We start from the raw sequence: 14507 nt of genomic DNA on the forward strand, positions 1-14507 counted from the left end.
AGAACGCTCCTGACTCAGCACTGAAGTGTGCCTTATTACTGCCCTCCCCTCTCCACCATGGACACTTCTGCGCTCTTCTTTCATAACGACCCATGCTCACTCATGGAACCTTCAATGGCTCCCCGCTGCCTACAGATTCCAGTTTTTACTGACCTCCACACACCTCTGCAGCCAGGCCTCATCCCCCACGAGCCCTCCCATGCACTTGCAGGCCTCCCACACACCAGAAGACACAGCATGCTCTTTCTCTACACCTTCTGTCTCATGCCTTTTGCAGACATTTCGTCCTCCTAAAACACATCCCAACCACAGTGGGCCCCTGACTGCCCACCCCTATAAGAGGATTCCCAATGGACTCTTAGCTCCTAGGACTGAAGGATATTCTCTCCCAGCTTTGTGTAAATTCCCACATCCTAACCAACAGCACTCTGTCTGACCTAGGTCTGAATTCTCTCTCAGCAAAGTTGTTAACCCAGCATCTCAGTTTCTAAATGTATAAAGCAAGGCCACCACCAAGTACTGCAAAGGAGTATTGTTAGGATTCGGTGGCATCTGGAAAGAGAGGAGTCAACTAAAATGAAATAGAACCACAGCTGTAACTACAAACAACCTTTTAACTCCGTAGTACTCCCCCAGAAAGTTTTTACTACATCCTCATGTCTCTATCCATAGTCACCTGTTTTAACCCAATTCCCTTTCCTCCTCCTTGTCCCGGTAATAACTGCTGGTCCCAGTTACCACAGTCACATAATAACATAGTCTCCAGGACATCCACAAGAGATGGGGCACAAAAGTCTGAAGCAACGTTTAGTGTGTTCCTTACCTCCACAAACAGGGACACTGCCCCTACTCCCCTATATGAACCACTACTGTTATCAACCATCCTTCTTTCCCTCTAAAAGCCCATCCTCAAGGGCTCTTGACCCCCCAAAGCTCAAGTCTGCAGTCCTAAAACCAAAGACTAGAGCTAGAAAGCATTTCCCTCAAGAGGGTTAAAAATTGATCTTTTTCAAACAGCTTTAAAGCCGACAGAGGAAATGTGGGAATCGTTTAACAAAGGTTATTGAAAAACCCCACTTTTACTAATGGGAAAACATAATTTTGAGGTAGCAACAGAACCTTGCTCTAGTACTAACACTGAGTTCAATGTTAAGAAAAGAAATAAATCATTAAGATTTTTTTTTAATGACAAGGGAAGCCAATTATCCAACAAATATTCCTGGGTCTTAAATTAAATAAACCACACTGGGGAAGAATGAGCTAGAATATATACAGGAGAACTGCCCAATACGGACAAAGTCTCTGATGGGATGGACCGATCTTATCAGCCGCCGCTCATCAGTTTCCCAGGGTGGGCATGAGAGCACTCAGAGGGAGCACCAGGCAGGACCTCATGGGACGTGGGAAAGACCAACAGAAATAGGGCCCCTGTCACATACTCCAAACTATGCAGACATGTCTGCAGCTGCCGATGCCAGAACAGCAGGTCTGGAAATCTAAAGAGGAGGATATGGAAGCATAAGGTTTCATTTGGAAAAAAAAAAAAAAAAAAGAAAAATGATCTACTTCACTTTCTTTAATGAAAGTCACAAGTTCCAGAGAAGAGAGGGCTTGTGGAGATATATTTAATAAATTTAATACTTAGGTACTGTATTTAACCATGTTATACAATCTTGTAAACACCATGATGACGTTGTTAAATATATATGGAAATTTTATTTCAAGTGCATGAAAGAGAAACATACCTAGAAAATTCCAGGACGTTAAGGATTCCAAATGTCTGTTCCTGTCCCATCTAAAAGAAGAAAAGCAGGCTCTTACCTGAGGTGCAAAGTATTAAAATCTCAAAACGACAATATCCCCAATCACAAACCTCTCTGTACATACATCTCCCGGTCCCTCCAGGACTTTCTCTCTCTCTCTCTCTCTGTATAATACATACATGTACATACACATATTCCCTCTCCCGCCCTCCCTCCTCTCCAGCTCATTTTCTCTTCCCATCCTCCTGCAAAAGGCCTTTCCAACAGCTAAGGTTTCCCCACAAGCCAGTCCTGCGGGGTAATAGCTCCCCCTTCTGGTAGAAGCTTCTCACTCTTCTCCAGGCTGTCAAACAGCAGGCTGACACAGTCCCTTCCAACAGGCGAAAACATAGGACACAAGCTACACAGGTCAGCCTAAAACCCTGGGGCAGGTCATGCTTCTGAATTCAGAATTTTACAATTCTATATAAAAATGTATGCATACACCATGTGCCATAATTTCCCCACGGAGTTCTGGGGCAACACCCTGTAATCCAACTCATCAATTTTCTACAGCAAAATGTAAGACTATTCACACTGAGATTCTTAAGACCACAAATGACCTCATGTCAGTTCTGGTTACATTTTGCTGCCAAATACCTAAGTCCCCAAATATGGGGGAGAAACTTTTAGAATTCAAAGTTTCTTGGATTTTGAATTTTAGATTTAGAAATAAGGATTATGGATGTGCCTAAGACTCTAGGGCAATTAATCAAATGTTATTGTTCTTCAGAGTTGGAACCTCAATATTCTCAATTTTTTCCAGAAGATTCTAGACTATGTGTGTACCACTTTCAAACTCCTTGATCAAACCTGCTCTCTATTTCCCTACTACATCACAGTGGAAAGAATGTGGGCCTTGGAGTTCCTTATGAATTTGAATCCTTTGCCACTAAGTGTGTGGCTTCCTTAGGAATGGTGGTAGCATCTGTCCCCTAGGTTTGAGAGAAGCAATGAATGAAGCAACACGCAAATTACCAAGTGCACGACTGACACACAGCAGCACCGATCCATCATTACTGCCCTGACCACAACTCCCTACCCCTTCTCCACACACCCTGAAATACAACCAGCGACCCACATCATCCAGCCTTCATTGGCCTTTATTCCCCTCCTCCTGCAACCACCAGTTCTTTCTGCTCAGCTTGTCCCAACTTGGTGAGACGCCCATTCAGAAATGTGCCCAATGGCACAAGTGCTGTGACTGCCAGGAGCCAACCCCTCTTTGCTATCCCATCAACCGCTGTGCAAACATGTGTAGCCCACAGACTCACTGTTAAGATGACCAGTAGGGCCACCACATGTAAAAAGCTGGTAACCACCTCAAGAATGCGGGTTTGAGGATACTCTGGTATTTACGGTTAAACAGGATTTTGTAGTTATTATTGTGACCCTTATGAACCAGGTAGTCTTATTTACTCCCAGAAACATGGCCTTAAGAGGTTAATAAAAAGATGAAGAGGTGTCGATCCACTTTTGGTCAGCATCTACCGCCATGATGACAATGCCAGGGGGCTCTCTCTAGATCTCCATATTTATCCAGTACTGTGAGCAAAGCAAAAGCAGCCATGCTCTTCTCATCTCTCCCACTTGTGTCCTATCAGTCCACAGCTACTCCCAGTCCCTGTCACTGCAATGCAGAGAAAAGAGCAGTACCCATATGACAGAAAATCCTATAGCATATGTCAAGTCTCCTTAAACCGAAGGGGGTAAAGACTTCACTTATGAGAAGCTTCTATGAAGTAAATTCAATACCCCATCAGTTACTCTGTTCTACTTTAAAATAAAAATAATTATGATTTGACCTCTGCACTCCAGAAGAACCTGAAAGCTCCAAGAAATGGGCACACTGTAGGTGAATTTTCTAGGTACTGCATATAAGTACAAGAAAAATGTACTGCCGCTAAGGTAGGAATAACAATGTATTATGTAAATTAGAAGTGAATTTCAAATGCATTAACAAGGCCTAGGGATAGAAGGATGCATGAAGGCAAAAACTGTTCTAATCCATGAATCTGTCCCAAATGGAGGGCTGGGGAGGATGGCAGTAACTGCCTCCAGGCCCTCATCAACCCATCCTGTAGCAAAACGCAGCCCCTCTAACTGGTCAGCATTAAACATGCCAGCACCTTGCCCCTCCTAACCAGCAATTTCCCCCATTGCCCACCTCAAGGGTCCTTATTGGATGTTATTCTTGATTTACATCTTTTTTTTCCTATCACCAAATTTCTCACTCAGGCTTCCTGAGCAGGGAAACTCAAAAATCAATCATAAAATAAATAAACCCTTGGACCTAGGGAAAAGAAAAAACTCCTACAGATGCCAAAGATCTTCAGTGCCAACTCACTTCTCCCCCAGATGGGGAGACGGAAGCTAGCGCACGGAGGGCTCTGCTGTGCAAATACTCTGGGTACCAAAGCCGCAAAGACAGAGCCACAGATCCTGCCTTCCAGACCCGTGGCCCATGTGGCTAGTCCCCTGACCACTGCAGAACAAAGAGCAGGCTTGCTTGCTTCTGTACTACAAACCACACCAGCATATGAAAGACTTATGGAGAAGCATCTCCAAGAGAGAAAAACACCTGCAACACAAACACAACGAGAATAAGCTGAGAGAATCACATGATACCAGCAGCTTCGCCATGGATCTAGTTTCTCACAGGAAAAAAAAAAAAAAAAAAAGGAATGTAGCTATCCTGTTTCCATCAGACATGTTATTTCAAACACAGAGTCTTCAAAAATGTTGGTGATGCACAAGGGGAAGAAATGCCCAGGCTTGTCACTCACTGCTTCTATGATGACCGAGTATGGCGTTCTGGCCGTGAAGACAAAGCCCAGCTTCCTAGCTCCCTTCACCAACGCAGCTTCATCTGTCAAGAGAGTTGATGAGGCAATGACTCATCACACGTAATGGTAGACTTCTGCCGAGCCCGTGTTATTTTTCGAGTTAACCAAACCCACAGCAGTTGGAGAGGCCTGGCCTCCATGCTCGGTTAAGGATATAGGAGGCACTCACTCACTCCCAGCACCAGGGTCCTGAGGGGCAGCACTTCTGTTAGGTCAGAAGACAGGAGCCAAAACGAAGTCATCAAGACAGGAGTGATGGCATACCTACTATTCTCGGTGGGGGTCAAGTTCTCCCTAAGGAACTTAAGCAACATTCCCATGGCTTTCTGACTAAATATCTTCTCTGAGTGAGGCAGTGTTTCAGTTCTAGTCCAGGGGGACTCCGAGCTCCAGGAAGTGGGTTAAGAGTTAGCACCCAGCTTAGTTCCACCAGCAGCTGGAAGATCTACGCGGGGTGGACGGTGAAGAGAGAAGCAGCGCTCCCTCCCCCACGAGTTTTGTCTCGTGCAGGGTCGTCAGCTACGACATGCAAGAAGGCCAGGGGTCTCATCTTGCTGTCACAGTGTTACAGAGTCAGGAGGGCTCAGCACGACCTTTCTGTGGCTTTATCACTTGTCACCATATAACCTGTAAACCACACGAGGCCAGAGGCAAACCGTGGGGTCCTTGCAGGGCACGCTGCCCCACTACTACCCCCCACCCGACAAGTACCTGCAAACACCCAAGTCTCCAGAGAAGGGGACAATGGGGCACACCCAGCCTGGGGCCCTCACCTGGGGAGGAGGCCTGGTAGATGATGTTATCTCCATCCTTCTCAGGGACCACAGTGTGGCACACAGCCAGGAGCGTGAGGAACTCCTGTATGCACGGAGCTGTGGGCTATAGACACACGGGCAAGATCATGAGTTAAACCATCGCAGTTAGATTCAGCCATCCTCGGCTTAGAACCCTGTGCCGGCTTCCCACCCACTCTAGAACAAAGGTGGAGACCCCAGCCTGGGCTCTGTGCTCCCCAGGATCTGGCGGCTACTCCCACTTCCATCCCGCAAGCTCCACCCACTGCTCTGGTCTGCAGCTCCTCCAACAGGCGGCTGTCCCGGTGCTCTAGCACCACGCTCCACCCGCCTGCAGCCGGTTCTTACTCATCCTCCAGGCTGCAATTCAACAGTTGCTTCATCTGAAGTCCACTATCACTCTGCTTTTGGAACATCCTTCTTGACATGCTATGCCTGGGGTCAGGCGAGAACAAGGTGTGCGCCCTTCCCCCAGGGTTCTCCCAACACACGCTTGTTGCAACACTTCAAGCACTCCTGCGCTCACAGGCTTCCTCCCACATCTGTGAGACCCGGGAGCGCTAGCAGGTCATCTGCCTTCCTCACCACTGTAACCCCGGGCCCTGCAGACAGAAGGCACTGGACTCTATGTTGGATCAACCAAACAGGTGAGTCCTTGTTCTTTCTCTTCCATTGTCCTAGCACTCACTACTCTACACCATGTCTGCTCTTTACCTTAGTCCTTGCTTAAACCCTGTAAGGTAGTGCAACCCATGCCTATTCCTTAAAAAATAAAAATAACCATCCTGGATATGTATTTAATATATTTCTCCCACCCCACACACACTCTTTTTATAATTTTCATTGGGATTAGACTAGGACGTCTTAATGCTGTTTGCCAATCTAAGAATGCAGAATGCCTATTTATTAAAGGCTTTTAATGCGTCTAAATGTAGGTGCCGGCACACTATCTTCTTATCTTTTATTCATTCAAAAAGTATCTCCATGCCTACCATACATGAGGCACTGCACTAGGCATTTTATCTATTGCTTTTTATATCATGAATAGAATCTTAATTCTATTATGTTTCACAAGTGTCCATTCAGATGTAAGTAAAAACACTGAATTTGATAAATGAATTTCACGTCCAAGTGTAATTACCCTCTTGCTGGCCCCCAAGTTTCAGGGGACTCTCCTGGGTTTTAAGGCAGACAATTATTTTATCACCCACAGATGATGATGTTTTCTTTCCTTTTCTAACACATACACTTGAGTTCTCACTTGCCCACTCGAGCTAGCACTTCGGGAGGATGTTCAAAGCCAGGGGTGACACCAGGCCTCCTTGTCCTTGGGTTATTTTAACACCGAGGTCTTTAATTTGTCACTGTTTGATAGGCAGCTGGCTATGCATTCTAGAGAGATTTGTATTTGCACATTCAGGAAGTAATTCTGTGTTTTCTAATTTTTGCAGAGTTTTTGCCTGGGTTTTTTAGTCACAAATGGACAGTGACAAGTATTTTAAAAACATTCATAGTTTATTCTCTGACCTGTTAATGTGATTTAAGAGCAGCTGTATGGAAGCAAATCACAACGGTTCACATGTCTACTTCTAATCAGCCTTTGGGAAAAGGACATGCACAATTATAGTTCAGTGAAGTCAAAAAGTTAGGGGATTTTCAAGTTCCCCAAGGTCTACACTACAAAAATGCTAAGAAATTTTCCCCAAAAGCACTGTGACAACTGGACTTCGATTCCAGATTGCCTTCCCCACCTGCAAACCTCTCCTCATATCTCACTGGCCAAAACCGTGTCAGGCTCCACACCCCTGACCAGCACCATGGCCAGAACCAAGTTCCCAAGCCATCTAACCACACCTCGTCCAACAGGCTGGAAATCAACCACGGTGATGTCAGGTAGTGGAATCTTTTGCTGAAAGTGACTGTCTCTAGGAAAATTAGTTATTAGTGCTTGGGGGATATACTTAGAACATAATGTTAATTTCTTGAGAAGGCAGGATAAAAAAAATTACATACAGTATGATCTCAATATCTGCGGTGTCCCCATGTATGGAAAGGAAGAGGTTGAAATGTTAACAGTAATTTGCAGCAAAGGACAAAAAGGGATTTAGGGGATTAAAAAAATATTTCTCTTTATACTCTGTTTTCTGCAGTGAAAATAAATTTCTTTTTATGTAGAGGCCACCACTCCTTCAAAGTTTCTGAGAGTCATCACAGCAGCTTAGAAAACCGGCTCTCCAAAACAGGACCTTCTGTTGGTTGCCAACAACAGAAGAGTCCCGCATTCCAACATCCTCTCCCTTGTGCCGCTTTCTGTCACGTCCCATTCTCAGGCACTCTCTCCCAGTCCTCACTGATGTGGATCACCAGGCCCTGCAGCCCTTTCAGTGAATAATCCCTCTTCCAAACTGGCAGGGCCATCCTCGCCCCTGTCTGCCATGCTGAAATGTGCCCCCAGGCTTGATCTAGTGGCTAAGGTGGGAGATGGGGACAGACCCTGAGGAGGGTAAGCAGTTTCTGGCAAGACATCTGCTTTAGCTGAGACCTGGTCATGGACACAAGCCACCATCTTCTGCAGGCCCACAAGTTCCAGAGGAATCTGGGAGTCTCAGGTTCTCAGGTACATCTACCCAGGAGACCCCAACCCTAGTCCCAGGGTCTCCTCCCTACTAGACTTTGGTGCAGATGATTTTGTGAGGCTGCCAATACAGCCCTTCTAAGAAGTTTGGCCAGTTTTACAATTAAGTCTTGGGCCTGGTCTTTGGCAGTACAGGCCTCAGCGGTAGGAGTTGAAGGAAATATTGAAAGGCTCCCAAATACAACTCTGACATCCATAATGGGACTTACATTGGTAATTCATTGACCTGGGATTATTATTCTCTCTCTCTCTGATGGGAAACGGTGATCGACAATAACCAGTTCCACAGACAATTCAATGAAATAGAAACACATATATAAAAATGTAGCATATGGGAAGAAAAAAAAGAGATTGCTTTCTCCTGCATCTGTGAACTATGAAGTCCTACACATCACCTCATCCCACAGTGAAACATGAAAGCGGGTCTTTGATTTCAGACCAAAGAGAAAATATTTCTGAGAGCTATAAAGAGAGTTGCACACACTCGCAAATTAAGTTTCCACTTTGAGTGGTAGGCCAGACAACATTCCTAGAGATTAAAAAAAAAAAATCCCTAAGATAAAACCGTTCTAACTTTATTCTCTAGTTAACCTGACATTCTGTAATAAACTAGAGAAAGGAGACAATCTCCATTTTCAGCTTATGGATAAGATGTTTGTAATCTATTTTATGAGACTGACACGCTGCCTACTGCGCTAAGAAGGCAATTGTAATCTATTTTAAACAACTGCTCTGTGTTTAAAATTGAATTTTCCATAGGTTGATTCTTTAATAAGCAAATTCTGTCTTGGCTATCAGTGACACAAAGCTAGAAACATAGTCGTAGGGGACCCAGAAAATCAAAATGATGACCCAGGAAAAACAAAAATTCTGTAGCAGATGGAAGTACTCTCTTGGGAGGAAAGTAAAGGTTTTCTTGGTCCAAATGCTTTAATTTTAGTCAATGATCCCAAGACAATTTAGATAAGAATGTGGGATATCCATAGGCTAAAATCCTGAAATGCTTCTTCCCTTTCCTCAACCATATTTTGGTAAAATAACCAAGTTACCTAACAAGCTCTGTATTTAAGGTGCATTAGGTACATTTAACCCAATCTCACATTTTCTGAAAGAAAAATATTAGAACCTGTGGTCTTCGTTGTTTATAATCGAGCTAGAAGTTAAATGTCAATGGGATAATTCATGCAGTAGCCAAGATGAAGAACACTTCAGAAGGCTTTTAATGTAGCTTTAAAAAATATTAAACTTAGGCAAGTAGGCTTTTACTAAAAAATTAGAAAATAAATTCTCTAATCCATGGCCCCATTATGCATTTAATGACCTATGAGTGTCCAGATTATTAAAATAGCCTTTAAAGTCTTTATGTTTTCATTGATGCTTATGATAACCTAAGTCAGGGCTTCCTTTTCATAAGGGCTGCAACTGCCCCTACTCTCAATGGCCTTCCCCCTGCAATAAAAGGAAATTTGGCTCAGGAGGGTAGAAAGTGAGGAGGAAAAGGAAGAAAAAGGGAGCTCACTAACTTCTGTAAGAGCAGGGTTCCTTCCAAAAATGCCTGCCATTGGCCATGGGGCAAGAAATGTTCATTACAGGAATCCTATTAGAGGAATTAGAGGAATTCTAAGCTCATATCTCCACTCAAAGATCAAGAGAGGACAGGCTCCAGAAGAGCATGTGGTCAGCAGTCAAAAACCCAGCACACACATCTTGTATATATATATATATATATATATATATATATATATATATAAAATCAATTGAACTCAGTATTTCAAGATTCCAAAAATGGGATCCCAGCAGCAAATAGAGTATGTCTCCCAATGACCTCTTCTCCAAATGAGATTTGCCCTCTGTCCACTAGTTTTCTGTGCTACTCCATATTTTAGGTGAAGGCAAATACCATTTAGTATGGGTGCCCACAGTGCCCACATTGCAACAATTACATTAGCCCTAACACCCACCAAAGAGATCAGACTCCTTTACAGAAAACAGTCATTTTCTCAGGGAGCGGTACCACACCTATCCCTAGGATCAAAGGTATACAATGGCTCCTAGTGATTTTATATCTGTTTCCCCAATTAAAACCTTTGAGTGTTTTTTATTCATCTCTTTCCCCCTACTTCCTACCAAGGTGACTGATATAAACTACCAAGATGAATGAATAGACAAATGAGTCTCTTATTTAAACACTCATGTGCTGCTGTTCCTGAGCCTACCCTGGGATGCCGAGGTACTCCATGCACTAGGCTCACCTCACTTCCTCTGCTCCTTTCTCACCTACTGATCTGGGCCAGGAAAACAAACTTCATGAAAGGAGACTAACAGCAATTTCCTAGACCTCTAGGACAGCCTTCTACCTCCTTTCCCATTCACTCCCCCCAAAACTGAATGGATACATTTAGGCTACTTAAGCACTCTCTGAGTACTATTTGAGAGTACCTGAATCCTTTTTCAGAAAGCAAGTCCTCACAGGCCCATGTGTCCTCTGAAATCCTTGATTAAATCTACCCACCTCCACAGAAGTTTCCTCTGAGATGCCACTCTTCCGCTTAGAGAACCTCTGGTCTAGTAGCTGGACCTACCTCTAACATTAAAATTCAAAGAAAGAGACCACATCCATGCCTGTGAGTGTGACACAGAGCATGGACTTCAGCAACACCCACTGTGTGGTCTGGGACCACTGCAGGAGCATCACGGGAGGCTGAAGCAGAACGTCTGCCCCCCAGCATGTGGACGTGGGTGCCTTACACACTCACATTTGAGAACCATGGCTGGGAAGGTTCTAGCATCAACAAATGGGCAAGTGCAGTGGAGAAAAGGAAATTTCCTCACTGAGAATTAAGAGGAATATTAAATATATTTGTACCTTAACAAAACTTTGAAATGATGAAGTTTTAATTTTGCTCATGTGTACTTCACTTTAAAACTTTTTTCAGAAAAAAAAAATATCAGATCTAATCTCTACTGATTAAACTGGTTACAAAATGTTTTGATCATTACTTTTCTAAGTTGGGATTTTCAAAGTAGCTTTTGAAACAAATTTAGGAGATCCTATAGTTAATCCTGGTTTGTTGGAATAGTCGAGATAATGTGATGTCATAGTTAAGAATCCAACAGACTAAGGTTCTGAGTCTCATTACTAGATTTGTTTGCTGGTAACTCTTGGCCAACTCAATATTGCCATGCAGCTTCCTATCACTTCTCTGGGGTGACTCAAGTGCTAGGGGAAATACACAGCAAATGTTCGGCACACAGTAGGATGCTACATGTTGTTTTGCCTTACTTTTCTTCCCTAAATTATCCTGGTCCAAGCATACTGAGATTGCTTTTCAAAATGCATGACCACTTAGATTCACAACTGTGAAGATATAGTACTGCAGAAATCTTAAAAAGCAAAAGAAATCCACAATGTTAGAGAATTCCATGGTAAGACTCATCGTAATCTTGCTGTGCGACTTTCTATCTTCACCACATATTTAATCCAGGCTTCATTAACTTATGCAGAGTGATAACCTCATAGCATTTATTTAAGATCACTTCTTTGAATACTAACACCAGAAAAGTAAAACTGCATCTCTTCCCCAAGGTCCAAAATGGCAAATTTCAAGACACTATACATACACATAAATAGAAGGGCACCATAAGCTATGTAATGTCCAAGAAGCAAAACGGTGGCCTTACGTGATGATCTTCAATGTTCTTCAAGAGCCTGGGGTCATCAAAGTCGCATGAGTCACTAGGGGGAGGAGGTATCCGGCTGTGAGAGACACCAGAAAATACTTAATCAGTTCAGAAGTTCCTTTAAAATTAGCCCAAATCTAGTAAGAATCTGTCTTCAAGAAGATCTACACCTAAAAACCTATAGATTTAGATTCAACTTCTAAAGATTTGGAATACTATATATTATTTCAAGCCTTGAGACAGAAAAAATTAGCCCTACTATAAGCAAAATATTTTATAAGTTGTGTTAAACAACAACATAGTTACAAAGAAGAAACAGGCAGGGGTCAACACTTTGTCACTTTGGCTGGTCTGTTCAACTTCTACCAGGAAAAACTTTGGAGTATCTGCTCAAAGCAAGTAAAATAAGAGGAATGACTGCATTGCATCTGTGCAATCATTTACGGCCAGAGCTCATATGCAGGAGAGAGAAGGAGGCAAATAATTGTGAGGAAGGAAGCTTGCTATGATGGCTCTGTGCTAGCACACTGAAGAAAATGTGAATGGTTAAGTATATTCCTGTATCCCCACTTCCTCCTGAATCTCCTTCTTCAGGACAAAGACAGTGGAAGAAGTGGCCATAGTCAAGGTGATGTCAGTCTGAACTCTGGATATCAGAGTTTTAGTACAGCAGAAACCAGTAGCTTATAAGAGGAAGCACCTAGAACTCAAGCTGATGCCCCCAGCAGAACCTTGGGAATGTTGAGGAAATGGCAGCTGTCCAATTAAGAGAACGTGGGAAGCAGGAGGGGCTCCAGGTCCAAGGGAGGAAGAGTCAGCCTGCAGGAACCCTACTTCATCCCTTGCAGCCAGGTAACTGAACATTTTGCACCCAGCAAGCCATGGAAGGTTTATCATTTAGAGACGTTAAACCAGAGTAACCGTGGACCCAGCCACGCTGGGCATACGAGTAGGTATGGGGTAGGGAATTCTCCCAAGATAGGAGTTTTAAGTGAAATCCTTTACACTCAGATAAGTATGATCACTAGCCCTCTGCCTCCACTCAGCTCCCATAACATATGCAGCCAAATTTACAGCCTGGAGAGTTCTTCTCATGAGAAGAAAACTGAGCAGTTCACAAGAAAGACAGATGATGACATCCAGGGACCCTCTAATAAAACAGTAGGTCCTGACTAATGATTGCATAGGGAAGCCAGTCCGTCATCAACTACACCACCTCCCCTACACACACAGCCCTATCAATCAGCTTTGTTAGTATATAAATCTAAAAATATGAGCACACATCACCACTAATCCTAAGAGAAATGCAAATCAAAACCAAAATGAGATACCACTTCACACCCACTGGGATGGCTTTTATATATAGTAAAGAAACAGAAATTAACGAGTGTCATGAGGATATGGGAAAACTGTGTGCTACTGACAGAAATGTAAATGGTACAACTGCTATGGAAAACAGTTTGGTGGTCCCTCAAAATTTAAACATAGAATTACCATACAACCCACCAATCCCACTTCTAGGTGTATACCCATAAGAACTGAAAGCGGAGAACCAGATCCTTATATACCAACGTTCATAACAGCATTAATCACACTAGAAAAGGTAAAAAAAAAAGTCCAAATTCCCATCACCAGATGAATGGATATGCAAAGTGTGGTATGCACAATGAAATGTTATTCAGCCTTTAATGAGAATAAAATCCTGATATATGCTACAATATGTATGTTACAACTTTGAAGACATTATGCTAAGAAGTGGGAAGTGAGTGGGAAGTACTAAACTAAGGACTTGCTATTTTTTGTTAAATTCTTGTAGTTCTACTACACGTTTAAGACCATATTCATGTTTAAAATTTTAATTTGGTTTTCTCTTGGGATAACAAATATGAAATTTTATTTACAAAATATTCAGATAAAAATGTAATACAGAATAGTTCCTTCCCGCTAAAGCATCAAAAAGTGCTAGTATCCACTTACCAAAAATCATCTGACGATGGTTCTCTTGTCAATTCTGGAAAATGACTGCCAGAAAGAGGGAAACAGAGGTGTCACAAAACTGTAATCAAAAGAGGCATTCACATGAAAACATTCTCCAAGATAGATCATAGAGAGACCATGAAATAGTCTTCATAAATTTAAGAAAACTGAAGTCCTACCAAGCATCATTTCCAACTATAATGGTATGACCAGAAAGCAATTACCAGAATGAAACTGAAAATTCACAAATACGTGGGGACTAAACAATATGCTACTGAGCAACCGATGGGTCAAAGAGAAATCAAAAGAGAAATCAGAAAATATGTTGAGACAAAGGGAAAATGGAAATACCATATAGTAAAACATATGGGATGTAGCAAAATCAGTTCTGAGAAGGAAGTTCATAGTGACAAATGCCTATATCAAAAATCAAGAAAAATCTCAACCTAATTTTACACCTCAAAAAAACTAGAAAAGAAGAAATGAAACCCAAAGTTAGTATAAGTTAGAAAGTAGCCAAGATTAGTGCAGAAATAAATGAAATAGAGGGGAAAAAAGACAATAGAAAACATCAGTGAAATTAACAGCCGGTACTTGGAAAAGATAAACAAAATTGACAAACCTTTAGCTAGAGTCATCAAGAAAAAAAAAAAAAAAGAGGACTCAAAATCAGAAATAAAAGAAGAGAAATTATAACTGATAAAACAAAAAAAAAAAAAAAAAAAAGAGGACTCAAAATCAGAAATAAAAGAAGAGAAATTATAACTGATAA

The 14507-nt window shown here is 42.4% G+C and overlaps 1 protein-coding gene across 1 annotated transcript in view; it reads right to left on the bottom strand.

The window, feature by feature from the left end:
- Positions 1 to 14507, bottom strand: part of LOC111159917 (phospholipid-transporting ATPase IB) — a 585941-nt gene that overhangs the window by 398607 nt on the left and 172827 nt on the right. The window contains exons 15-19 of the mRNA XM_022522597.1: positions 13736 to 13780; positions 11759 to 11834; positions 5422 to 5527; positions 4589 to 4671; positions 1746 to 1795 (exon numbers count right to left, since the gene is read on the bottom strand). Of these exons, the coding sequence (XP_022378305.1) occupies positions 1746 to 1795; positions 4589 to 4671; positions 5422 to 5527; positions 11759 to 11834; positions 13736 to 13780 (360 nt within the window). The remainder of the gene's footprint in view (positions 1 to 1745; positions 1796 to 4588; positions 4672 to 5421; positions 5528 to 11758; positions 11835 to 13735; positions 13781 to 14507) is intronic.

Source organism: Enhydra lutris, unplaced genomic scaffold (assembly GCF_002288905.1).
Source record: "Enhydra lutris kenyoni isolate GAN:26980312 unplaced genomic scaffold, ASM228890v2 scaffoldscaffold71, whole genome shotgun sequence".
NCBI classification, from domain to species: Eukaryota; Metazoa; Chordata; class Mammalia; order Carnivora; family Mustelidae; genus Enhydra; species Enhydra lutris.